Source organism: Macrotis lagotis, chromosome X (assembly GCF_037893015.1).
Source record: "Macrotis lagotis isolate mMagLag1 chromosome X, bilby.v1.9.chrom.fasta, whole genome shotgun sequence".
Lineage (NCBI taxonomy): Eukaryota > Metazoa > Chordata > Mammalia > Peramelemorphia > Peramelidae > Macrotis > Macrotis lagotis.
The window spans coordinates 171,304,503-171,331,528 of NC_133666.1; the positions used below are offsets into that span (position 1 = coordinate 171,304,503).

The window sequence follows — 27,026 nt, forward strand, 5'->3', positions numbered from 1 at the left end:
CCTTTACTTCCCCTAGATATATTCTGAATCCTGCAGGGTTTCTTTTATTTCATTGATTTGAGGATATCTTTTGTAATTCTTACAAGATGAGATGCTTTTTCCATCTTAATTTTAAATTTGAGCCTAAGCAGATAAACCAACAGGAAAGATATGACAGAAGGTAATATGATCCCCCAGATCAGCTAAGCAAAGGAAAATAAATCAGCACATAATAATAATAATAATAATAATAATAATAATAATAATAATAATAATAATGATAATAAAGTAGAGGCCTTTGTAGAATACCAAGAGAGCACAGAATCACAGGAGGAAATAAGAATGTGAAAGCAGCACTATAGAAAAATTTGAAACCACAATGGCAAACCTCACCCAAGACAATTCATTGAGAATGCACACAACACATGGAAGTGAAGACAATCTAGAATAAAAGAAGCAAAAAATCCCAGCAAAACACTTTAAAAGACTATATGATTTGATTTCATATGCATTGTATTTGTCTTCTTATTAGGTGGGAGAGGGAGTCGAGAGAAGGGAATTTGGAACTAAAAAATTAAAAAGAATATGTTATCTCTACGCAAGCAAAGCATTATGACTCAAAGATATAGAGAACAACTTAAAAGTTTATAGGTCTCCCAAAAGAAAACACTGCAAGGGGTGGCTAGGTGGCGCAGTGGATAGGGCACCAGCCCTGGAGTCAGGAGTACCTGAGTTCAAATCCTGCCTCAGACACTTAATAATGACCTGGCTGTGTGGTCTTGGGCAATCCACTTAATCCCATCTGCCTTGCAAAAACCTAAAAAAACAAACAAACAAAAAAAACCCACCAAAACCCAAAAACAAAAAACACTGCAAGTCCAAAAACTTGAACATGGCAACATAGCAACTGAAATAATCTACAGATTGACCCCAGAAAATATTAACAATAATGTTAAAAATTCCAATGACAAAAACAAATTCCGCAAGAGACCAAAAAAAAAAAGAACTTTAAATATAAAGGAAAGGAAATTTGAATAACATAAAACTATTCTCAACCCATTAGAAATCACAGGTGGGAATAGAATGCTGTACTGGGATCTAAAGATTGATTATAAAGAAGCAATCCAAGATGGAAAACCCTGAAAATCTTAGTCTAGTTATTAATTTAAAGAGGTGAGCATTGCTCAAATAAATTTGCTTTTCAAACACCTTAGAAAACAGAAATACAAGAAAGGTAAAGAAATACAGCAGAAGATGAAAAGGAAGACAAATGAATAACAGAGAAATAATTATTGTTATTTCTAAAATACAAAAGGAGAAAATGGTGAAAACAGAAATCATATAGATGAGACGTGGAAAAACAAACCTGAAACATCCTAGACTAAAATTTATAACAGTGGATCTACAGGTGAAACAAAGAATTTTGTGAGACTAAATTGAAGAATGAAAGAGTATATAAAAGGTGAAAGGGGAAAAAATTAACAATGAAGGGAAAATATATTCTGTAATCTTTTAGGAAGAAGAAAACCAGCAGGAGACATGGGGAGAGGAGATGAAAAGAAAGACTGAAAGAGAGAAAAGAGGGCAATATTGTTTTAGTGGTAGGAGAAGGCCCACCAAAGAATACTTTATGGGGGAAGAGAGATTTTCTATAAATGGAGATGGGAGACTTTACAATAGGTGTTAACTGCATAAATTTGGTGCTTAACCAAGAGGGTACGAACCCAAAAAGATTTCATGGTAAGTGGGAAAAACAATCATCAGAGGGAGAGGGTCAAAGGATGGCTGTGAATTTGCACAATAAGGGACAGAAGAAAATTATACAATGGTGGACAGTTCTAAACTCTCTATTACCTATCAGAATTATGCAGAATGAGAGAGTGTATAGGGAAAGGAAGCTCTACAAAGCAATAATGGAAATTAAAGAAATATAAGGGCCATAAATGAAAGAATAAAAGTTTAGAATAGACAGAAAAGGAATATAAACACTGAAGAGTAAACCAGAAATACTTTTTTTTAGATAAAGAAAAATGAAATTTAAAAACTAAATTATCAAAGTATACTAAAGAAAGGAGAAGGGTGAGAAGGAATAATTTATTTTATTACTGAAAGAAAAAAAAAGAGAATGTGATAACAAGATAAAAGAAAAGGGAGGTATATGTGCATGTTTGTATTTGAGCAGAAGAGAGGTGTTGAGAATAGGGTTGCCTTAAAGTGGATTAAGACAAAGTGCTGTCTTTACAGGAGAATGGAAAACAAGCCTAATCTGAAGGGAATAAAATTCCCATATTAGAGACAAATGGAGGAAAATATAAGCTTAAGTCTCATAATTTTAAATGTGAAGAGATGAACAGTTTATTATAATGAAAAAGATGGGCAGATTGTATTTTAACCCCCCCCCTCAACTCCCAATTGATTGATTATAAAAAACACAACTAAACAACAAAGACATAATCAGAATGGAAATAAGAGACAGGAAAAAATTTATTTTGCAACCCCTGAATCAAGTCATGCTATAGATAAAGCAAAATCAAATATTCAAAATATAAACAAGAAAACTATATTATACTGAAAGGAACAAAGGACAACACACCAATACTAGCAATAAACTTATATGCTTCAAATAACTAAGAATTTAAACGGCAAAAGGAAAAGTTAATCATTTTAATGTCCCTCTCTTAGTTTTGGACAAATCTAATAAAATGACAAGTAAAAGGAAAAATGCTCAAGACATTTGAGCTAAAAGACTTATGATGTTTTCTAAATATGACATATTAATTATTTCTCAGCACAAATATAATTTTTCTAAAAACTGGACATGTGTTATAGTACAAAGATATTTCAAGTAAATGCAAAAGAAGAAATATTAAATATATCTTTTATAAAACATAACTCAATAAAAATAATAATCAGTTGGGAGAATACAAACCAAAGACCCAAATCTAAATACTTAATAGCTATGTAAAAGAAAATGGTAACAAAAAAACAACATACCAAAATTTCTGGAATGCAGCTAAAGTAGTCCTCAGGTGAAAAATCATATCCCTATAAAAATATATTAACAGAATAGAAAAGGAAAGAATTAATGACCTGGATATGCATTCTAAAAAAAACAAAGTCAACAAAACACCTAAAATAAGCCCCAAAGAAGATATTAAAATTAAAGGAGAAATTGAGATAATGGAAACCCAGAAGGTTAATATTTAAAGGCATAAAAATAAAAAAACAAAATAGCAAATAGGCAAAGGGAAATCACAACAGAACTAGAATAAAAAATTAGAATCTTCTATATTTAGTAAAAAGCTAGCAAAAATTGAGAACACAAAAAAGGAATACTTTCAAAACTAAAATATTCCATAAGAAAACAAAATAGAGCCTTAAATTTCATAAATATACTTTGAATTAGCTGCAAAGGAACTATCAAAGGAAAACACACCCAGTCCTGATGGATTCAAAGAATTCTATCAAACTTTTAAAGAAGAATTAGTACCAATATTACATAAACATTCTCAAAAACTGAATTAGAAAGCCTACCCAATAGGGGGCGCAGTGGATAGAGCACTGGCTCTGGAGTCAGGAGTACCTGAGTTCAAATCCAGTCTCAGACACTTAATAATTACCTAGGTGTGTGGCCTTGGGCAAGCCACTTAACCCCATTTGTCTCGCAAAAAACCCCCCAAAAACAAAAACACCTTAAATTAAAAAAAAGAGAAATCCTACCCAATTCTTTTTATGAGATAAATAGAATAATAATTGTAAACCAGGAAGGGATAAATTACAGAGAACTATAAACCAAAATCATTAATGAATATCAATTTAAAAATAAGTAAAATTCTGTCAGCAATAAATTATACTTAAAAAGAAAAAAAAGAATTCAAAACCAAATGATTATCTCAACAGATACACAAAAATTCTTTGAAAATATACAATACATATTTGTGCTAAAAACCATACAAAGTACAGGCAGAGAGGTACTTTTTTTTAGGGTTTTTTTTTTTTACAAGGCAAAGGGGTTAAGTGGCTTGCCCAAGGCCACACAGCTAAATAATTATTAAGTGTCTGAGATCGGATTTGAATTTAGGTACTCCTGACTCCAGGGCCGGTGCTTTATCCACTGAGCCACCTAGCCGCCCCGCCCCTGTGCTTTGTTTTAATAGTATACAATGTACCTATTTAAAACCAAAAACAAGCATCATACATAATTGAGATCAAAGTAAAATACTTTAGGGGCGGCTAGGTGGCGTAGTGGATAAAGCACCGGCCCTGGAGTCAGGAGTACCTGGGTTCAAATCCAGTCTCAAACACTTACACCTAGCTGTGTGGCCTTGGGCAAGCCACTTAACCCCCTTTGCATCGCAAAAACCCAAAAAACAAACAAACAAACAAAACGTAATATACTTTAACAGAACTAAATAAACTAGTAATTAAAATCATTTGAAAAATGAAAAGAGTAAAGTATGAAGGGAAATGACTTTCATCTATGTTATAAAGTACCAGTCTTCAAAACATCTGGTATTGGGTTTAAAAAAAAAAAAAGAGAAACAATGGAACTTAATAACCTATAATCTAGTATTTGATAAAACTGAAAAGCAAATTATTTAGGAGACAACTCCCTATTTGATAAAAGTTGCTGGGAAATTAGAATGCAATCTGAACAATATTACATAATACATGAAGATATGACTAATATTAAAAGATCATATTACAAATTAGAAGAGAAGTACTTCACAGCTATTGGTAGGGGATGTAGTCTTAACTAAATACAGAATAGAGGAAATCCCCAAAGATAAAGATAACTTTGCTCATATGAAAGTGAAAAACTTGTGCATAAACAAAAATTAATGCACTTAGGAAAAGGGAAGTGACTGAAGGGGAGAAAAGCTTTTAACAAATTTCTGTGATATAGACTTGTTACATTCACTTTATACACAAACACACACACATATATGATACATTATCTGTCAAAGGATATGAACAAAATTCTCAAAAGAAGAATTACAAACTGTTAGTATTCACAAGAAAGAATGATTCAAATCACTAAAATGAGAAATAAAAAAATCAAAAGAACCTGAGATTTTACCTTATATCCTGTACTGGTAAAATGATCCAAAGACAGTAATAGTTCAATGGTGGTGAACTTGTGAATGAATCAGTACAACCATTTGAGAAAACAATTTGTAATTATTCAAATTAAGTAGCTAAAATGTCTATAGCCTAGAGATTCCACCCAAGAAGGTCATAAATAAGAAATTCTCTTATATACCAAAAAATGTATAGTTATTTTTTGTAATTGCAAAGAATTGGAAACAAAATGCCTATCAACCGCATTGACTAAACAAATTGTGGAATGTGAATGCAACGAATATATTTTGTTGTAAGAGATGATGCAGTATGAAAAAGAGTGGAACAAATAATATACATGATGACTATAACTTTCCATGTAAATGGACAAAATCATGGAAAAAAATCACTAAGTTCAAAAGTAAATGTATAAAATTACAAAGAATGAGCATGACTCCAAAGAAGAGATATAAGAAGACAGTTTTAAGGCACAGATCAGTTTTGTTGATTTTATTCCTTCCTTGATTTTTATTTTTGTCTTTAAAGTATTATTTGTTAAATGAGGGGCTCTTGGAAGGGGAAGAGATACTGGGCAAAACTAATGATGATGTCAAAAAATCATTAATAAAAATTTAAAAAATAGAAGACTCTTTCACCTCCCCAAAAGCAATATTTATTAAGTGTAAAGAAAAAAATTCAATGTATATTGCTACATATCTATTAAAATTAACAATAATTCTTCCACTGGAGAAATGAAGGACACAAAGAGACACTTTATGGGAATTAAAATACAAGTTATTATTTCTGACAGCTAATTTTCTGACTGTAGTGATATTTTTACATGAGGAGAGGTTGTGATTATGAGTGTTATAAGACTGATGTATTTCTGCTATAAAATATAAGACTGGGTGAAGTTTTTTTGTGTTGTACGGTATAAATGAGAATGTGGGAAGCAGTTATTTCCAACTATGTTTGTTGAAGAAGGGATTGTTTTGCTATGGATTGGACTAAATCTAAGGTTCTTTCCAATGCTGAGATTCTATTAAATTGTTAATATCCACATAAAAACTTGCTTTAAGAACAACTTCTAAGATATACCAAACCTAACTGGAAAAAAAGATTAAAATAGAGATGGACAAGTATTCTTATTACACTACTATCAGTAGATTGGGCAAGTGCTTCGAGTAAGAACCTGGCAACGTACAGTAAATGACAAAACATGAGCTCTACACAATCATCTAAAACTTCTTTATTTCACTATGAAGTGAAAAGCTGTTGTTGATGACTGCAGGGTGGCTATATATATTATACGACATTAATGTACCATAAAAATGACAAATGTAAAAGGATATAGAAAGATATGAAATACAAAACTGCCATACATACAGACTACAACCATTACTTTCAAAAACCCAAAGGAAGTGAAAATAAGGTGGGATTTGGAAAGTGGCAGAGGACAAGCATTTTTTTTTAACTTGCAAAGAGAATGCTGGTGCAGTAGAAAGAATGATCAAAGAATGGGTCTTGGATACTGATGTAGATTCTTCACTTCCGCATGAAAATTGATTTATGCAAACTCTTAGAGACTCAATTTTTTTCTTTAGTAAAATGTGGATAATAAGACAGACTGTCTACTATAGAGAATTGTGAAGAAAGCATTCTGTAAACTTTGAAGAGTTTTTACATTATTCTAATTAAAATGCAAAATAGTTTAAATTTTACACTTCTATTTGCATTAATCACTGTTTAATAATTTAAAATGCTTTTCTCTTTTGGATATTTTTACTGATGAAAACAAAAAAACAGGGAATTCCAAAATATAAAAGATGATAACCACTTGTAAGCTTACAAAAACCCATGTAGGGGGTGTGGTATTTATTAGTCAAGGTTTCTTACATTATCACTACCAGGATCAAAAAGATTTAAATGCCAATTTAAAGCTTCTACTTTTTATCCAATTCAATCTGCTTCTATCTGGCAGCTAGATCTGGTTATCAATGGATACTTTTGCCCCAAAGTGACAGTAGTCCCCAAATAACTGTTACAATCTAAATATTAGAGTTAGGAAAGTTTTCCTCTTGGTATATGATTGAAGAAATTGCTTCATGCACAATAATTGTTAATATTAATTTTGGCCCAAGATAAACACTCTTAAAACTCTGACAAAGAGAATTTTAATTAGGTAACTTTGCTTGAAGGCTTCTATATTGTACATAGGTAAAATAATTTATGAAGTAACTTGTTTGTATTTTTAACAAATATATTCCACTGATCAGGCAGTCACACAGGTCAAAATGAGATTTTACTTTACAGAATATCAGAGCAGGAAAGGATCTCATAGTCCATTTAGTTAAAGCCAAAGTGAAGTAGCTAGGTGGCACAGTGTACCCACTGGAGTCAGGAGTACCTAATCACTTAACTTTTACTTACTGCTCCTAGTTCTACCTTCTAAAGTCAATTAAAAAAAAATCCATCTTCCAAAGGGCCTCTTCTAAAGCCAGCTTTTCAAATGACAAATGTTTATTATGTTAACCTTAAGTAGTCTCTTAACACTCTCAGTTCCTTCAATTGATCTTAAAAAGAAAAGAGCTTGAGACTCTTCATTATCTTGGTTGCTTTCTTTTGGCCATTTGCCAACTTCCTAAAATGTGGTGTATAGAATTGACCACTGTGCTCCAATGTGGTCAAATGTGGTCTAACTAGGGCAGGGATACAGCAGAATTAGTAGTTTTTGATTTGGAGACCATGACATTCTTAGTAATGTAGCCTAAGAATGCATTAGTTTTTTTTTGACAAATATTTCACACTCTTTTTTTTTAAGTTGTTTTTTTTTTGCAAGGCAATGGGGTTAAGTGGCTTGCCCAAGGCCACACAGCTAGGTAATTAAGTGTCTGAGGCCGGATTTGAACTCAGGTACTCCTGACTCCAGGGCTGGTGTTTTATCCACTGCACCACCTAGCCACCCCTATATTGCACACTCTTGATTCATTTTCAGAATGCAGAGTTCATTAAAATACCTAGATGTTTTCAGATAAACTAACATGTGCAAATCTCAGTACCTTTTCAGGTATCCAATATTCACTTGTAATATAAATACCAAAGTCAAAATGCTTCAAGGAAGTAAAGAAATTTTAAGAATTTCTTTAAAAATGTGCATTTAAGATTTAAGAAATTCAAAAGCTAGGCTGTACAATTTAAATCAGATATTAGAAAGTCCAAGACCACAGGCTGTATTTGCTTGTAAAATTTTCCTCTTCCCTTTCATCTTATGAAGATAGTGAGGAAGCAGGTTGATCTAAGCACCTGATTTCTGGCCTGCTGCTAGTCTTTTCTCAAACCCTGAGAGTCACATCTACTCTTACTGGAAAAAAAAAAAAGGAAAACTTAATTGGCATCAATCCTGTGACAATTCCTTCATTTCTTTTCAAGATGGGGCTTATAATAGATATCCAACATGAATATTTGAATAAAGGTCTAAATACCTTTGATTCTTGTCAAAAAAACTCCCAGGGTAGCAGTTTGAACTCAAGCTGGCTTCTCCCCAAAGAGCTGGAGAGTACCCTGCTTGGAGGGCCTAATGTCCTTGAAGCTCTTTTCAAGAGATTTAGTAGAAAGATAAGAAGGAAACTGAGTGTTAACCACTGTTTCTCTCTCTGTCTCTTTTATTAGTAAGAGAACCTACTACTTGTTCATTTGGGTTAAAATGATTGTCCTGGCAATATGTTTGTGATGGCAATAATTATTCTTTTAGAAGTAGGAGAAAAAAGTGGAGAAATAGTAGAATAGGAAAAAATGGGGGGGACCAGAAAGTTCACTCAAGGAAAAAAAATATTATGGTGTGTCAGTACATTTTAAAATGAAATGAATCATAGAAATCCACTTACCTGACTGGGGACTCAAAAATATTTTTGATTTTTGTTTCTTTTTTTCTTCATGTAAATGAATTGCCTAAAAAAAACAAGCAAGGTGTATTGATAATATACATAATGAAAGCTCATTGAAAGAACCAAAATTAAGCTATATAAGACAGTGTTTGATCTAGATGATTTAAATAAATGTCAAAGTTCTTTAATTTTCACTTAAATTTCCTCCCCTTTCCCATCTGCCACAAATGCCAGAGAAGATAAAGAAATATAAACTACAATTTAAACTTGAATGACAATATATTGATATGTGAAATGAAAGCACACATTAAAGTAGTGATTTTAAAGTGTGTTCTTTAGATTCCTAGGAGTCCTTGAGACCCTTTTTAGGGAATCTGCAAAGTCAAAGCTACTTTCAAAGTTCTATGAAGACATTTCAAGCAAAACAACATAGAAATATGTTGTTATATCACATTTAAATACAGAAACACATATGAGAATCTAGTTTTATTAAGCTCGACATTAAATTTGTAAAAATATGGTAAAGCAATTTTCACAAATTAGTTTTGTGATGAAAAAGTATTATGTTAATGTTTAATGAGTTTATTATTATTTTAAAAGGAATCAAAAAATATTTGAAAGATTTATCAGTTTTAATTTCTAATGTGTAAATATTAATAAAGGTTACATAATTAAAAGTTCTTTGGGACTTTTATTTTTACTTTTTAACTTTTATATAATATTTATTTAATATTTTTAATAGTATATTTTTATTTTTAAAATATTTTTGAAGCTTGTAACAGTATTTTGAGATGAAAACATTTAAAAATTGCTGCATTAATGCAACATGTCATTGGCTACTAATGCCACCCTCTTTTTTTTTCATCATGGATTAGAAAGGAAGTTTGGTTATTGAAAGCCAGGACAATAGAGGAACAAGACCTGCCATGCCCTACACTATGCAGAAAAGTGTTTAGTATGCACCAGAGGAAAAGGCTGTTTACTGTTGGACCAACTTTTCTGGCTACAGTAATTCTTGGATCATCTTCTGAGTTTTAAAGGGATTGTGATCTGCTTTATTTCAAAATACACACAAAGAAATATAATTGTGTGTCCTTGTTTCATTGAAGTACAAAGCTCTAGATAAGTACTAAGAGGATACAGTGACTTCTTGTGAATTTTGACCTAGGCTTACCTGATTGAGTTTGCCCGTTTGTTTCAAGGGGCCTGGGGAAGGAGACCCAAAAAGACCATCCAATTTAGACACACCTTTAAAATAAAGAGTATTTAATGATTCTACTTTAAATAAAAAGCAACATCTCTGTGTTAAAAATTTTGCACAAAATTTTCTGTCAAAGCAAAGTTATCTTTTGCCTTGTATGCTTAAGTGATATTTATGAAGAGAATATCACCTTGTGAAAAGCTAATTAAAATGAAAGTGTTTTATTGATGAATTTTGTTACTTCATCACATTAATTTCTGAATAAATCCTTTCGCCTCCTTCACTCAGTAAGCCATACTGGGTAACAAAGACTTCAGAAAAAAATATGTGGCTCAGCAAAACCAATCACTAGCCAACCATATCTCCTACTACATGTAATACTACCCATAATTCCTCACCTCTGCAAGAAAGTGATGGAAGTATATGTCTCAGCTCTTCTCTGACTTGGTCATTATAATTAGTTTTCAGTTTTGTCCCTCTCTCCCCTCAATTCCTCCTCCCCTCTTCTCCCCAACATTGTCTAACTGGTAATTGGTAGTATTTGGCTTAATTTAAAATTAGTCACTTCACATGGTCTATGTATGTTTTCCACTGGCATTCATGAAGCCACTCAGAAGACCTCTATAAAATGGGACAGAGGATTAATGGAAAAAAAAATTGTAGAAAAAGAATAAGCCGGAAGCCGAGAGGTATACATAACAAGAAGATAATAGATTTTGTTCTTAAAAGCAAATATTATAATCTGAGCTTCTAGATAGTGAATGCCCTTAGCCAATAAGGATGAGATTGATAAAGCATCAAATGGAAGAAAGATATTCTTTTCCATTTCTAATCTAGTAAAAAACATGTTTTGAAATTGCTTGTTCCCATATATTCCAAGAAAATTCAAAAAAGTAAAATTGTCAACACTGGTGAGCAACTATTTGTTTTGCAAAACAAAAGAACCAGTCTTTTGTTTTCTTCAATTTTTAAAAAATTTGTTTAAAATGGATATTATCATTGTAAAAACTGTTTGTACTAAAACAGTTTTTGAATTTCTAAAAATAAAATACCTACAGAAAACACTCAACTTCTCTTAAAACTTTCCTCTTGACTCCAGGGCCAGTGCTCTATTCACTGTGCCACCTAGCTGACCCTCTCTTAAAACTTTTAATTCTTCCCTTATTTACTGACTCCTTTCCTTCTTTTCCATGCCTATAAACATGCTCCCAGCTCCATCATCACTTAAAAATAAAAATTATTAAAAACAAAAAAATCATCCTATTCTTTACATGATGAATATCCCATTCTCAATCTATTTTTCCTACAGCTCTCTTCTTTGATAGCCAAATTCCTAGTAAAAGTTGTATATCCTTTCCTCTTTCTATTTTCTCTCCCACTGACTCTGTAAAATCATTTTCAAACTTGTCACTGGTCATAATTTGTTATTTGGCCTCATGGATCAAGTTATTTAGCAAATACCTCAGTTTGAAAATTTCTATTTCTGGTATTCAGAACAATGAAATAATAATGAGCTTTTACTATTATGATATGATGCAGTAAGCAGGCAAAACAAAGAATATACACACAATATAAACAAATGGGTTTGTAATCTCCTGCAAGAATTTCACCCAACCTGAGGGTGAATGAGCCATCTGAGGATGAAACACACTCAAAGTTAGTGTTCAGTGGAAAGTTTATTTACTTCCTTTTTTTTTAGACAAGGCAATGGGGTTAGTTAAGTGACTTGCCCAAGGTCACACAGCTAGGTAATTAAGTGTCTGAGGCTGGATTTGAACTCAGGTCCTCCTGACTATCCACTCTATTCACTGTGCCACTTAGTCACCCCAAGTTTATATACTCTTAAGAATGGGATTGGTGAGAAAAGGTGATTGGTGGTAGATATAGAGGGTGTATTCCTAAATCAGAACTAGTTGTGGTGAAAAAGTTTGGGGGAGAGGAGTGTCCCTTTTCAACAGGAGGATGGAGAAAATTCAGAACTTAACATTTTTAAAAAAAATGAATGTTAAAATTTGTCTATACATGTTATTGGAAAAAAGAAAATTTAAAAAAAAAATCAGACTTAGGTAAAGCTCCAATAAAACTGGTGGGAGGTTCTTATTTGCAAAAGGCCCCTGCAGCCAGTCAAGAGTGCAGCCAATCAAAAAGCTGCAAGTTTATCTACCTGACATGGAGTTAACAATGAAAAAATATTGATGTTGTTTTGTATCTATGCTTCTATATGCATTTTGACCACTTAGCATAAGTTACTTTGTATTGGGAGTCTTAGTTTCATTAGGACTGAGTATAACATCAAACTATAATATCAAATGATGTAATGTTTATAATTATCTCAGTATGATAATAATTTTTTCCAAAATATTTTATACTCTATCTTCCTTTTTACATAGAAAACTAGAGAGAAGCAAGAAATTGGTAAAAAAAATTTTTAAGGAACCAAGTTAAATTGATGAGAATAAAAACCATTTCCCAAATCAAAGGGCTGATTTCAGAAGAAGAAATCCAAGCTATCAATAGTTATGTGAAAAAAAATGCTCTATATAATTAGAGAAATGAAAATTAAATTTCTGGAACAATTTTGTTTTGCAACATTTTAAAAGGAGGACTGTGGCCATGAGTTCTACTTCATATTTATGTGGCTCAGGTAGCCTACAAGGAACATTTATAAAGCACTGACCATATGCCAGGCACTGTGCTAAATGCCTACAGAAAATTTAAATCAAAATTTTCCTATCAGTGAAAAAAAATTTTTCATCTGTGTGAAAATCCCATCAAGAAGAAGGATAACACCTACCTCTTCCCCTCCTCTATTTTCTTGGGGCTTTTCCATAAAGGGCATTTTTTTCCTAAAGAAATGTACTAAAAGGTGTAATGGAGAACAAAAATATTGAATTATCTTTCCCCAGAATCTACTTATGTGGTTCTTTTTTCTTACTGGCATTACAAAACAGACCAGAATTTATCTCTTTGAACAAAATGGTCAGGATAGAGCTAAGAATATCATAGTTAGTTTCATTTTTATTTAATGATTACTTCAGTGGTGGTTTTAAACATTTTTTATAGTGATTATTTTTATAGTAATAGAAAAATTCTTAGTACTAACAAGTTTTTTCTGTAATTTCTTAAAAAAGAATTATAACAGCCAATGGGTGGTCTTCAGTCTAGAATCTTTATTCAGAAATAAAAAGAATACTTTTCAAGAGAGATGGCTTAGTTTCCTCCTTCTAAGTTTACCAAATTCCTTTACATTTTTGGTAAAACTAAAAAAAAAATAGAAATCTGACCTTTAATGGAAGTGATTAGCTCACTTTAAATAAGCCAGTTGTGAATGAATTTTGGTTACTTAATTATCATCAACAATAATTGCTGAGGATGGATTCTGAGTAAACCAAGTAAGGCTTCTCTAATACCAACACTGGCCAACAAAACTATATTTTTATGTGTGAGAGAATGACTAGGCAAACAGTTATCCATGGCATTAAACTGACCTTCCTACCATTTCCCCTCCAAAAACCTAAGAGATCTTCAACAATCATAATTAGTGAAGATTAATTTGACTTTTTAAACCATGACTATTTAATTTCTTCATTCAATCAACATTTATTGCTGACTATGCCTTATGCTACAATGAAAAGTCAAAAATGAAAGACCTCATGTAGAAAGTGGCATGTAAGTTGAGTTCTGAAGGAAACTCAATGGAAAGATGAAGATGGAATGCGTTCCAGGGATGTGGAATTGTAGATAGTGAAGCAGTGAGTCCAGTTTGATTGGCCCACAGAAAGCATGAAGGGGTATAATGAATAGTGAGTCTGAAAAAGTAGGCTGGTGCCAAGTTAGAAAACATCTTAAATGCCAAACAGAGAAATTTATATTTTGTGTTGGAAGTTCTAGGGAGTCACTAGAGTCATCTGGTCAGACCCATACTTTAGAAGATGAGGATGACTCCAAGGTTGTATACAACTGAAAGAATAGTGGTGGTGCCTTCAACAGCACAGATAATGAGTTTTGTTTTAGGTAAGTTGAAATTGAGATGTTTCAAATTAGCCAATTTACAATCAGAGATGCTGGAATAAAGCTTGAGAAGTGAGACTAGAGGGTGAAGTGAGATAGAGTTCTGAGGATCATCTTCATAAAAATAACTAAATTCATGGGAGCTGATAGGACCCAAGGGAGAGTCTGGGTGACAGTTAATTAAGTAGCACACAGATGAAGATCCAGCAAAGGAGACAAATAAAGTGATGAGACAGATAGGAGAATCAGAGAACACATAAAACCCAGAGGACAGTGTATCCAGGAAGAGAGGGGGGTTAATACAGATCATTTTTAACATTGTGGTAGATATCCCAGTCTCTCCCCAAATCAAGTCCATCCTCAACTCGTCACTTTTAGAAATGATTTTCCTAAAGCACAGGTCTGGCTATGTTATGTCCCCAGTCAATAAATCCCAGTAGCTCCTTATGACCTTCAGGATCAAATAGAAAATCCTTTATCTTTAGATTCTTAACAACTCTCCAGTATTCTGTGACTTAGTGACACTGATCTCCCTGCTGTTCCTCCCACAAGATAATTCAATCTCCTGATTGTCATTTCTACTGGGTGTCCTCCATGTCTTCCTTTTCTCCTTGTTTGAGTGTTTGAATGATGCCTTCCTCATTAGAATATGAGTTCACTAAGGGCAGGAGTTTTGGGTTTTCTTTTTTGGTTATCATAAGGCAATGGGGTTAAGTGACTTGCTTAAGGTTACACAGCCAGGTAATTATTAAGTATCTGAGGCCAAATTTGAATTCAGGCTCTCCCAACTCCAGGGCTGGTGTTCTATCCACTGCATTGCCTAGCTGCCCCTTAATTTTGAGTTTATTGTATTCTAGTGTGTACATGATGCTTGGCATATAATAGGCACATAATACATGGTTGTTGAAAGATGATAATTGAGAAAAAATCATCAGACTTGGCAATTAAGAAATCACTAATAACTTTGGAGAGATGAGAAGTCATGCTGGATTGAAAAGCAAGTAAAGAGAGAAGATAGCTTTGTCTAGAAGAATTATAGTTACCTTCAGGAAATGGAGGACCAAATCAGAGTTTTTGCAGTAAGGGGAGGAACAGGTATGTTTGTTGGTAGCAAAGAATAAATGACTGACACTTATGTGATGATGGTGGAAGCCTTCTTCTAGTGAAGACTGGATGGGATAAAGGGTTAGCCTTGGTAGGGAAAAGGATCAATTCTTTTTTCTACAACAAATGATGTCTGTCTACTTGGACAAGCAAATATACTGTAGAATTCTTAAAATGAACATTTCCAAAATGTATCCTACAAATATTAAGTTGTTGTATTACCATACCTGTAGCTCCTTTATACTGTGGGCAATCTTTTTTAATATGTCCTTCTCTTCCACAAATAAAACAACGTTTTTCTCTTAAGTCTTTGTCATCTTGTCGCTTCCATTTTTCTAATGATTGCCTGGAAACTCTGTCTCTTCCCATTTCCAGTACCCCTCGTCCTTGTTTGATTTTCTGAGGTGTACATGGCAACTTTCCCTCTTTTACCAACATCTCTCTTTCTGTGTTCTTGTTTTGAATTTCTTTGTCTTCTTTGTTTCTTTTTTCATTGTTTTCAGGGTATCTTTGGTTTTTAATATCTTCATGATCATGCCGGCGCCTCACTCTGTATAAAAATGTTATAACAACATAAATTGTAGAATGAAAAATCCTGGCATTAAACTTAAAAAACCAAAAGTTTTTTGGAGAAAAGGATAGATTCAGAGTAACTACTAGAGGTGATTTACATAAATGAGGTAGAGTGAACAGAACTATGAGAACATCTTTAAAACTACAACACTGAAAAGAAAAACAACTTTGAAAGACTTGAAGAACACTTATCAATGTAATGATCAACCACAATTCTAAGAGGATTGATGAGAAACCTGACAGCTACAAAGAGTTCATGTGAATTACCCAGGGTGATACGTGCCAGACATTGTGCTAATAATTGCTTTTCAAATATTATCTTATTTGATCTTAACTCTGGGAGGTACATATTATTACTGTATTACTGTAGCCATTTTACAGTTGAAGAAACTGAAGCAGTCGAAGGTTAATTGACTTACTCAGGGTCATACAGTTAATGTCTGAGGCTAGATTTAAACTCAAGGTATCCTGACTACAGGTCCACTGCTCTATCTACTGCATAGTAAGCTGCTCCTTACACAATCACATTAGGTTCACAAATGATTAGCTACGGGGGGCATTTTGTTGTGTTTCAAGGAAGAAAAGACAGACTCTAATCTGCTTATCTGACACTGGCCTCAATATTGACCCCAGTATTTTGGTTAGCTTTGCAGAAGAAATAGAATTAAATAAATGGGTAAAAGAAGGAAAAATTTCTATCAGAAAGGAGAAAATACTGTTCTCAATCCCAACAGGATGATCAATAAATAACAAATTCTTCTATATAGTATCCAATAGGCAAGAATCAACCCAATAAAAATTTAATTGAATAATACTTCTTTTAACTATCCTTACATAGCTAATCTAGTAATTTAAGCCTAAGTATAGTGACATATGACATTTTTTTATTGCTCTTTGGTGAACTAAGAGGTCCTACAGTCAAGGAATTAATTTAGCTAACATGAATTTACATTCCAGTTTCTGAAGCCTCTTATGGACCAGGACACTTTTTAGAATCATTTTTGAGGGAAATTTTTTGAAAACATACATTTCACTGCCTTTTTAAACACACTTGGGGGAGAGATTAAGGAAGGTAATTCCTGATGAGGTAATCTAGTCTACTAATGCAACCGTTTCGTAATTTATTTTTATTTTTTGCAAGGCAATGGGGTTAAGTGGCTTGCCCAAGGCCACATATAGGCAATTATCAAGTGTCTGAGGCTGGATTTGAACTCAAGGTACTCCTGACTCCAGGGCTGGTGCTCTATCCACTGCACCACCTAGCTTCCCCTGTTTTTTAAATTATAGTCTAAAAAGAAATGCCTAGGACATTTCAACAATGCCAGTATGTAGGAAAATAAGCACTTAAACCCAAGTTAGGTTGTGAGACTGCTATTCAACCTACTATACTTCACTGCCTTTCAAACAGAATATAGTGAATATAAGATAACTTTCTCTTTATCTAAGGAATGATTCCTGATATACAGCAATTAAATTATGTAGGGTTTTTCTACCTTTACAAAAAAAAAAACCTTTTCTGCTTTTGAATTTGTATGTGTGGTTTTTGTTTCCTTTTATGTTTTAGATAGCTAATATTGCTTACTAAATGACTTCTTGATAAATTGCTGCTAACATCATTTAGGCTATATCAATGATTAGAAAAAGCAAATAATAAGCTATTTTTCTTGATATGAACACAGAAACTGAGGTTGCCAATTATATTAGTGCTTTTAAGTATTATATGCCAAAATCTTCCACATAACTCTAAAGTCCCTGTGTTGCTTAGATTCAGTGTGGCTCCAAAAACCAAAGAATCATGATCTATAACTGGAAGGAATCCATCTAATCTAATCTCATTTCATAGATGAGCAAATTGTGGCTTACAAAAATTAAGTGATTTTATCAAAGAAATGCAGACAGTAAGCAACAGAGATAGGCTTTGAAATCTTGGTTTTCTGAATCCAGAGACATTCAGTGCTGATGGCCAATTCTGGCATTCCTGCTTTTAGGCAAAGTCTTTATCCCTCTTAAAATGTAAGTTTTTAAAAAAGCACAAAGGGATATTAAAAAAAGTTTTTGCAAAAATACAACTTAATCCAAATACAATTTAACTGTTCCTGAATGAAAAAGTTACTGCAAATAGTTAAAATTGAGTTCTGCATCTGGTTGCAATATTCCTTGATTCACTAAATCCAAGTTGGGTGTCAATGGTATTCAAAATTCATAGAAGCCACTGAGACTGTGTAAGTAACTTCTTGGTAGGATAGCCTTTCTTAAACTATAGAAGTTCTTTGCCAGTCCTGAACAATCTGAATTGTAAAGTATCTTTAGCCACAGATGGAAAGAGACTTTTATTTTAGTGGAAAAATCAAAAGTATTATTTGCAGAATTATTTGAGTAAAGGTTGAATATATTCCAGGTGCTTGTTCCAAATATGTTGACCAGAATCCTAGAGTTCAGCATGAAAATTTTGGCTTTAATTAATATAAAAGTATGAAGGGGCGGCTAGGTGGTGCAGTGGATAAAGCACCAGCCCTGGAGTCAGGAGTACTGGGTTCAAATCTGGTATCAGACACTTAATAATTACCTAGTCGTGTGGCCTTGGGCAAGCCACTTAACCCCATTTGCCTTGCAAAAAAAAAAAAGTGTGAAAAAGCCGTGGCATATTTTGGCACAGATAATTGATCAAATGAACTTTAAAAAGTCAATGAAAATCTATTTCATAAAATTAGGGCATTATTTATAAATAACATTATTTCATAAACAAAACCTTGAGATCCTTAATAATTCTTTAAGGGTGTAAAATGACCTGAGACCAAAATGTTTTATTTTTAATTTTAATTACAGCTATATTTAAACTTTAAAATAGATATATCTATAACTGATTAATTCCACAACCCCTATTTTGCAGGGTATGACAAAGGCAATAGTGCTTCTTGGAAAAAATTCAATACTTGGGAGTCAGAAATGTGTTCACATCTCACTTCCAACATTTACTGGTTGGGTGATCATGGACAAATTACTGAACCACTTTTACTCTCTCCTGCTGTAAAACTGAGACAAGAATACAGGCAATAGCTACCTCATAATGTTACAGTAAGGATTAAAAGAAAAGATGTTTTTAGAAGTTTTTTCTTGTAAATCTTAAAGTGTTAAAGAATGTCAATTATTATGAATAGTACAGACTTTTCAGACTACAAAAAAGAAACATGTAAAACAAACTCATTCTTCCTACGTAAAGAATACATTATAATAGAAAAAAGTGATTACAAATGGGGGCAAATGAGTTGTTTTTCTTCTTTTCTTTCTATCTCCTGATAGAACAGGATTATAATCTCTGATGGGGAAAGTTGCAGGTGAGGGGGGGCAAAATTAGGTATCCTGGACTTCTTTCACCTGAATATTTTCAAGGTGCTATAATTGATCTGTTGTTTTAACTTAAGAATATAACTTTTAGTTTAGCTTACTTTCCCCTATATGCTGACATAATTTATACAATTAGGGTTTTTCCTAATTCTCTTTATAAATTTTTTTTTGATTAATGAGCATGTTCTACCCTCCCCCCTTCTCCCCCCACCATGTAAAAACAATCAAAACAAATTTCCACACTAGTCATTTTATATTTTCAAATCTTTCCCTATTAGGTGGTGAGAAGCATACTTCACCCTCAGTTCTCTGAAATTGTGAATGGTCATTACACTGATCAGAGGATGTACATCTTTCAGGATTGTTTTTCTTTCAATAGTGTACTTTATTGCATAAATTGTTCTTCTGGTTCTGCTTATTTTATTCTGCATTAGTTCACAGAAGAGTTTCCTTATCCTTTTAATTTCATTCAGGGAAATAGTATTCTATTATATTTATATACACAATTTGTTCATCCATACTCTAGTTGATGGACATAGTCTTACAGTTCTTTGCTGCCACATAAAGAGCTTTTATGACTATATTTGTATGTGCATGCACACACACAAAAACATACACATAATAATACTAAGACATTATTCTTCTCAAGGACTTAGCTAATTTGTTCAATCGTGTGTGTGTGTGTGTGTGTGTGTGTGTGGAAGCTCTTTTTTGTGGTGGTGAACTATACATCTATATTTGAACATAAGGGTCCTTTTTTACTTTCTTTTATCTCTTTGGAGTAGTAAATGGTATCAATGGGTCAAAGAGTAGCAACAGTTTAGTGAATTTTAGGGAATATTTCCATATTGCTTTTCCAAATGCCTGGATCAATTCACAGCACAGCACACCAACAGTACATTAATATGATCATTTTCTAGAAGCCCCCCTAACACCTATCATTTTACCTTTTTTGGTCATCTTTGCTAATCTGATAAGTGGGAGCTGGAACCTTAGAAGTGCCTCAAATCGCTTTAATTATAAGTTGACTTTGAGCATTTTTTAATATGGCTGTTGATGGACAGCTAAGTGGCACAGTGATAGATTGCCAAGCCTGGAGTTAGGAAGACCTGAGTTCAATTCTTGTCTTATACATTTACTAGACCTTGAGCATGTTACAACCCTGTTTACTTCCATTTTCTCATTGGAGCTGAAGAAGGAAATGGCAAAGCACTCCAGTATCTTTGACAATAAAACTCAAATGAGGTCTCAGAGTTGGAAATGACTGAACAATAACAAGTGATAGTCTGAATGTCTCATCTTGGATCTTAAGCTCATTTATAAAACTGAATAAAAGGAAAACTACAAAAACCAATAATCTTTTTAAAGCAATGACTTACTTTCTCCGCATGGGACAATCTTTCATAAAATGTCCAATTTTGCCACAAATTCTGCAACATCTATCATTTGGTGCCAATTCTCCTTCTGTTAATACTTCTGGATCAAAAAAATATTCCTAGAAGAATATAACTCAGTGAGATTCTGGATTGAGGTCAATTTAGAAACTCAAGTATTACTCAGAAGCATTAATTTCTATTTTCAGTAGCAAGAAGCACTTATTACATATCTAATTTTATTTTAGGTACTATGCTAACTAAGCACCAGGGATGAAAATACAATACAAAGAAAACAGTCTTTGTTCTAAATGACTTTAGAGTATACTGAGGAAGAGTGTGATAAATATAGAAAGAATAATTAAAAGTCAATAAAAATATTTAAATATAAGAATAGTCTGAGGTAGGAAGGGAAGGGAATGAGCATTTATAGAGTGCCTACTATGTTCCGGGCATTGTGTGAATTTCTTTACAGATATATTATCTTATTTGATCCTTACAATAATCCTGGAAGGTCTTGCTGTTATTATTATTATTATTATTTTACAGTTAAGGGAACTGAGACAAACAAAGAAGTGATTTGCTTGGAATGACATAACTAATAAGTATCTGAGGTCGGAATTGCTTATGTACTTGATGGAAACCCCTGAAAAGTCCTAGGAACATTAAAATAAAAAAAATATTTTAAGCATAAAAAAATGCTTAAGTGATATGGAAGAGATTCATGGTTTCATGTATAATCCTCTCTGTATTCCATATTGTATAGGAAGATACAGTGTTAGAACATAATAAAAAATAAATTTAAGACTGCATAAGGAGAACATTATGTTTTTATTTTCTCTAACCACAAAAGCTATTACTAGAAGACAGCATTAATGTTTAGCACCTTTTTAATGATCAGAGCTCTAAATCTCCATTAGCTGCTTGCTTACAGTTCAGATCATTTGCTCTAACAAGTGACAGTGGCAACAACCAGAATAGTATTAAGGGGCTTAAGTCTATCATGACAATGTGTGAAATGAAACTTTACTGGTCATTCACGTTCATAAATAGATCTCTACTCATCTTCAAGTATTGTTTCCCCTATTAAAAAAATGGACATAATGGATATGGCTAAACTGAATATGAAAGAGTTGAAGGTATAGCATTGTGCCCAATGACTACCCAATCTGGTAAAGGTGATACACAACTAATGACCAACAGACTAAGATATTAGTAACTATTAATACACACACTAAAATTCTGACTCCTGAGAACAAGCAATAATTATAGTTTATCCTCCCATTAATCACAAATGGCACAAATATAAAATTCATTTGGGAATAAATTTCTATTCTAAACTTTAAATATAAAATTAGGCTTTCAGAATATTTAATCATTACAATTAATAAGAATTTAAAACATACTTTTGAAAAACTTTTATTAATATTTTCTTTATTTCCAAAACCGATACTTGCCATTTTTGAAGGATATTCTTTAGGGAATCCTTTTACTGGGATACCAAACACTCTTCTACCATTGATAAAAGCCTTCATTATAAAATTTGTCACTAAGTAGAAGAAATAGGAAACAAATAGATTAGATATAGTAAAAGAAGAAAAGAATTTAATATATTTTCAAAGAAAGCAACTTACTTTTTCTTGATAATCCAGCACCAAGATTATGATTCAAGTCAAAGGGATCTAAGTGAAGAAAATTTTGGATAAGTTACTTCAAATAGTACAATTATTCATCACATAATTAAAAGGGATATATTGTAAAGATTAGAACTATTTTACTTTATTAAACAAAGCTATTTTCACTATCAGAATTTATAATCTAAAAGCAAAAATAGTTAAGCAAATACAGAGAGGGGAGGAAGAAGTAGAATATATCTACGCAATTTACAAGAAAAGCAATTTCCCCTTTCTTCTTTTCATTTGCTACTTAAATAATTTGAGAATAGGCATAGGAATGATTCACTTTTACCATAATAACAAATATGCATTATTCTCCCTCAGAAAAAAAATCTCTCCCATAAAAATGTCTCTCTCTGTATAACCAATTTTAGTTTTGAAGACCCTATTTTTCATTTCAGATCTGTTAATGAAAGATAATTTAGAGGAATATGAGAATTCAAAATCTATTGTGCTATGTTATAAAAAATATCAAAAATATTTAAAGTGTTACAAAAATGCAAACTATTATTAGTTCAACTTTGGTACCTAATTTTGAGAGTACAATGTTGTGAAAAACATGGTTTTATGGATCCTCAATTCATTTACCTTTGTCTTAAGCAAACTATATCAAACAAATCAAAATTTCTGAATAGAAAAATTCATTCATGTTTCAAAATCCACCAAAAAACCCTGTGTTTTATAAAATTAGTGTACTATACCTAAATTTGGGCTTGAAGAGCTCTTTTATAAATTCTATTTACTCTAATTTTAGACAGAATACTACCAAACTTATTTAGTAACCTTTGTTGATTCATGATTATTATTGTAAATGTCAATTACTATATCAAGGGTGGAAAGGGAACAATATTCTCATTTTATTTTTAACATCTCTATTATCTCCCTTAAAGATTTGTTTTTAGCATCATAAAAACCTATTAGTTAACCACTTTGAAAAATTTGGAAAAATCCACTTATTTTCGTAAAATCAAGAAGCAACATATATTTTCCTGTTCCTTTCCACTGTTAGCATAAAACCAACATATTATATACTCTTGTTTAATAGTCTAGATTCCAACTCTGATCATATCCTAGTTGCCTCAGCAAACTACGTTGGAAACTTAATCACTATATTTTTCTTACTTCATGGTGAGTGGGATAAATAACTTTCCAATATAGCCTTAAATATTATATATAATGACAAATATATTCAAATATACTCAGAATAAATCTCAACAAAAAAGGCTGAAAGTGAGAAAAAATATATAGTACCAAGTCCTCTTGCTATTGTGCACATCACAGAGGAAGACTGGAAATTTGGCTAAAGTTTTGATCAGACAAAAATTGTTTTTAATGCATCACATTTTATAACTGAGATCAATTCCCCAGCTTTTTCATCTGTCTCATAAAACTTGTATAGATCATTACTGTACACTTTAAATGAGTTAAGAACAGTATGTAAAGCTAAAGATTTAAATGTCCCGTTTTTTAACAATGTCTGATATTGATTTGTTTCCAATGGAATATTAGAAGAGAAACAGATCTTAAATATCATCTAATCAAGTTCTTTAATTTTAGAAATGAGACAGGAAATGGGATGGTAATGATAGACCTCCAAATTCTCTTAGTTTGAAGTATGCAATTTTTGGAATGAATATGACACATGGAGTCCTTAAGTTTTCACTGAATATATTAAAAAAGATACCTATCTATTTAGGTAAAATGTGTTTTTTTAATCAATAAACTAATTTTTTCATCAATAAACTAATTTTAACAATGATGTCCACAATTTGTATTCAACAGATTTTTGCAGTCAGTTCCTCATAGTTTTGATGTGTACCTTCAATAACAATGTATTTTGAGGTCCACTGCTTCTTGAAAGTTGTAAGAAGACTTTTTCTTCTGATACAAATAACATGCTCTTTAAAATCAAATTCTTCTGTATAGAATCGAAGAAGTCCCAACCACAGCTCCCCAACAGACTCTGTATTTTTTCCATGTTCTGGCCAAAATGTTGGCTAGAAGTCACCAAGAGAAACATGTCACGTTCTTTTAGATTATTAAATACAAATAGTTAATAACTTCATTCATATCTAGTTAGCTCAAACAGAAGATTGAATGTTTTTTCCCTAAAAAATTTTAATTACAGCTTTTAGAAGACAATATTCAATAATTTATTAATTTTTACACTGTTCCTTTGAGGTATTAAGGAAACTTCTCACTTCTAAAACTATATTCCAGAACACATAGCTTACCAGTGAAAGAACTAGAAACACATTCAAGAAATCTCATTTTTATTCTATAAAAGAGATCTCATGCTTCAAATTAAGTCTTCTTAAACTCTGATTAAAAATTATGAGACAACCTATTCATTGAATTTTTATTTCATAAAGAATGGCTGGGTTTGGGGGTATGTAGGTGGCACAGAAGATAGAGCACCCAGCCCTGGAGGAGGAAGACTTGAGTTCAAATTCGGCCTCAAGACACTTGATACTTATTAGTTGTTGTAACTTTGAGCAAATCACTTAGTCCCACTGTCTCATTAAAAAAACAAAAAAAATAGCTAATATTAAAACAGTTATCTACCTCTCACATACACACACAGCTAAAATGAAATAATTTTTTTCATTCCAACTTAAACAATATATTATGGTAATTTTTAATTGTACAGTTAAGTTATGCTACCCAATTTTAGACCATGTACCCAAATAGTTCATATTTTAAAATAATTACATTAATTTTATTATACTTGCAAAATAAAAGAAAAACATTACCCTGAAAATACCTACCAATTCACCTATTCGGTCAAAAAAATAAGTGTTCCAACCATCGACTATTATTTCAGGTCTTTTCTCCTCTTCAAATATCTAAAATTGAGATTTTTGAAATATTAATTCAAATCAATTGAAATATAAGCATACAAAGGCATAATGCTAGGAGCTTGTAATATACTTTGAAAAAGGAGAGAACATATCACATGCACACAAATATAATACAAATTAAATTATAACATTCATAGGAGAAGTCAAATGGAGTATAATGAAAGTTTTAAAGAATGTAAAGTCACTTTTGGATAGGGGTAAGGGAATGAATAATAAGGGAAGGCAAAGACTTTGTATATGTGGGTTCCATTAACAGTATGGAGGAACAGCATACACAAAAGTAGTGACAGAAGGAGCAGGATGTGATCACAAACTATCAAGTACTTCAATGAATGTGTAGAAGGATCTGATAGAGGATTCTTCTAGCATCCCATGTTATAGAAGAGGGAACTAAAGCATAGACGTCAATAACCATCAAGATATTGAGATTTTCACAGTGTCAACCATATGTGATTTCATTTGACCCTCACAGCTATCATGAAAGGTAGGCACTATCATCTTTATTTTGCAGAGGAGGAAACTGATTCAGAGAATTTCAATAACTTGCTCATGGTCATATGTCTGCTAAGATCATGAGGCAGAATTTGAACTTAGGTTTCTCCTTACCCCGCCCTTTCCCATGGCATGCCTCATGTCCTTTATTTTTTAGGCAATGAGGTATTAGTCTTGAACACGGAGAAGAGATAGTATTTGATGTGTATGTTTGGAAGATGAATTGATCAGTGGTGTTTAGGATAGATTTTAATTAATATTGTTTTTTCCTTTGTTCCTGAAGAGGAATAACCTTCATGAATTAAATTCAACAAGTGAACAATGTCTTTCAGGAAAATTATATTAAAAGAAGAGTCCTTGCGTCACCCACCTCTTGAAGAACAGGAATAACGGGTGGATCCCTTTGTTGTAGGAAGTAGAGCACCATGAGAGTATATGCGTATGATGATAAGCTTCCTCTTGATGCATCACCAATATCACACATCTATAGGGAATGAAGAAGGAAAAATGGAATCAACAGCCTCCATTTTTTATTGAATTGACAAATATTTTATTGATTTCTATTTGCAGGAAATGTCTAGCAGCTTTTATTTGAAGAACACAAGGAAAATCACAAATCATTCCCAAAGCACTAAAATATATAAAAGTAAAACAAAACCATATCTAAATTATATGAAAATTAAAAAAAAACTCATAGTTTGGATGGGTGATGGACTTTAGATTTCACCACATAGCTTACTTCTGCATTGCAATTTGCAATTTACAAAGTACTTTCACACATATCATTATCTCATGTAAGTTTGACAAAGCTCTGTGAAGTAAACAGATGTAAGTAGAGAATACATTGCTTCATTTCACAAATGAGGGAACAGGCAAATGATTTATGAATAGCAAGTAAGCATTCAAGATGAGGGGGTCGGTCTTAATCTAGACTTTCCCCCCCCATGCAACCACTCTAAAATAAATTGGAGTTATTTAAAGGAAGGAAAGGACACCAGATTTATCTTCTTTTTTTTTAAATTATATTTTTGCAAGGCAAATGGGGTTAAGTGGCTTGCCCAAGGCCACACAGCTAGGTAATTATTAAGTGTCTGAGACCAGATTTGAACCCAGGTACTCCTGACTCCAAGGCCGGTGCTTTATCCACTACGCCACCTAGCTGCCCCTCAGATTTATCTTCTACTGAAATTTTAAAACATTTTATAATGGCCACAAAAGTCATTTAAAAGAATAATAGAATTTTATTTCCTAATAAGTGATAATGGATATCTTTTTATATTACTCACCTTTGTAAATACTTTCATAGTATAGCACAAATATTTCACTCTGGGATCAATGGCAGAATAAGCAGCTAAAAGCTTGGTATTATGAAGGGCCTTAAAAAGATCAGAAACAACACTTTAGAAGAATCATACATTTGGAAAAAAAAGAGCTTCTAATATAAGAGGCAATGAACAATGAACTAA

The 27,026-nt window shown here is 32.4% G+C and overlaps 1 protein-coding gene across 4 annotated transcripts in view; it reads right to left on the reverse strand.

Annotated features, from left to right (window-relative positions):
- The window catches only part of TUT7 (terminal uridylyl transferase 7), an 85,709-nt gene that overhangs the window by 3,649 nt on the left and 55,034 nt on the right, over nt 1-27,026 (reverse strand). For all 4 annotated transcript variants that reach the window (XM_074200933.1, XM_074200934.1, XM_074200935.1 and 1 more), the window contains 11 exons: nt 26,847-26,936; nt 25,931-26,044; nt 24,976-25,053; nt 24,027-24,204; nt 22,166-22,213; nt 21,989-22,080; nt 20,538-20,653; nt 15,468-15,790; nt 10,099-10,172; nt 8,925-8,988; nt 2,974-3,024 (listed from right to left, as the gene is read on the reverse strand). In XM_074200933.1, the coding sequence (XP_074057034.1) occupies nt 3,017-3,024; nt 8,925-8,988; nt 10,099-10,172; nt 15,468-15,790; nt 20,538-20,653; nt 21,989-22,080; nt 22,166-22,213; nt 24,027-24,204; nt 24,976-25,053; nt 25,931-26,044; nt 26,847-26,936 (1,185 nt within the window). In that variant the 3' untranslated portion in view covers nt 2,974-3,016. The remainder of the gene's footprint in view (nt 1-2,973; nt 3,025-8,924; nt 8,989-10,098; nt 10,173-15,467; nt 15,791-20,537; nt 20,654-21,988; nt 22,081-22,165; nt 22,214-24,026; nt 24,205-24,975; nt 25,054-25,930; nt 26,045-26,846; nt 26,937-27,026) is intronic.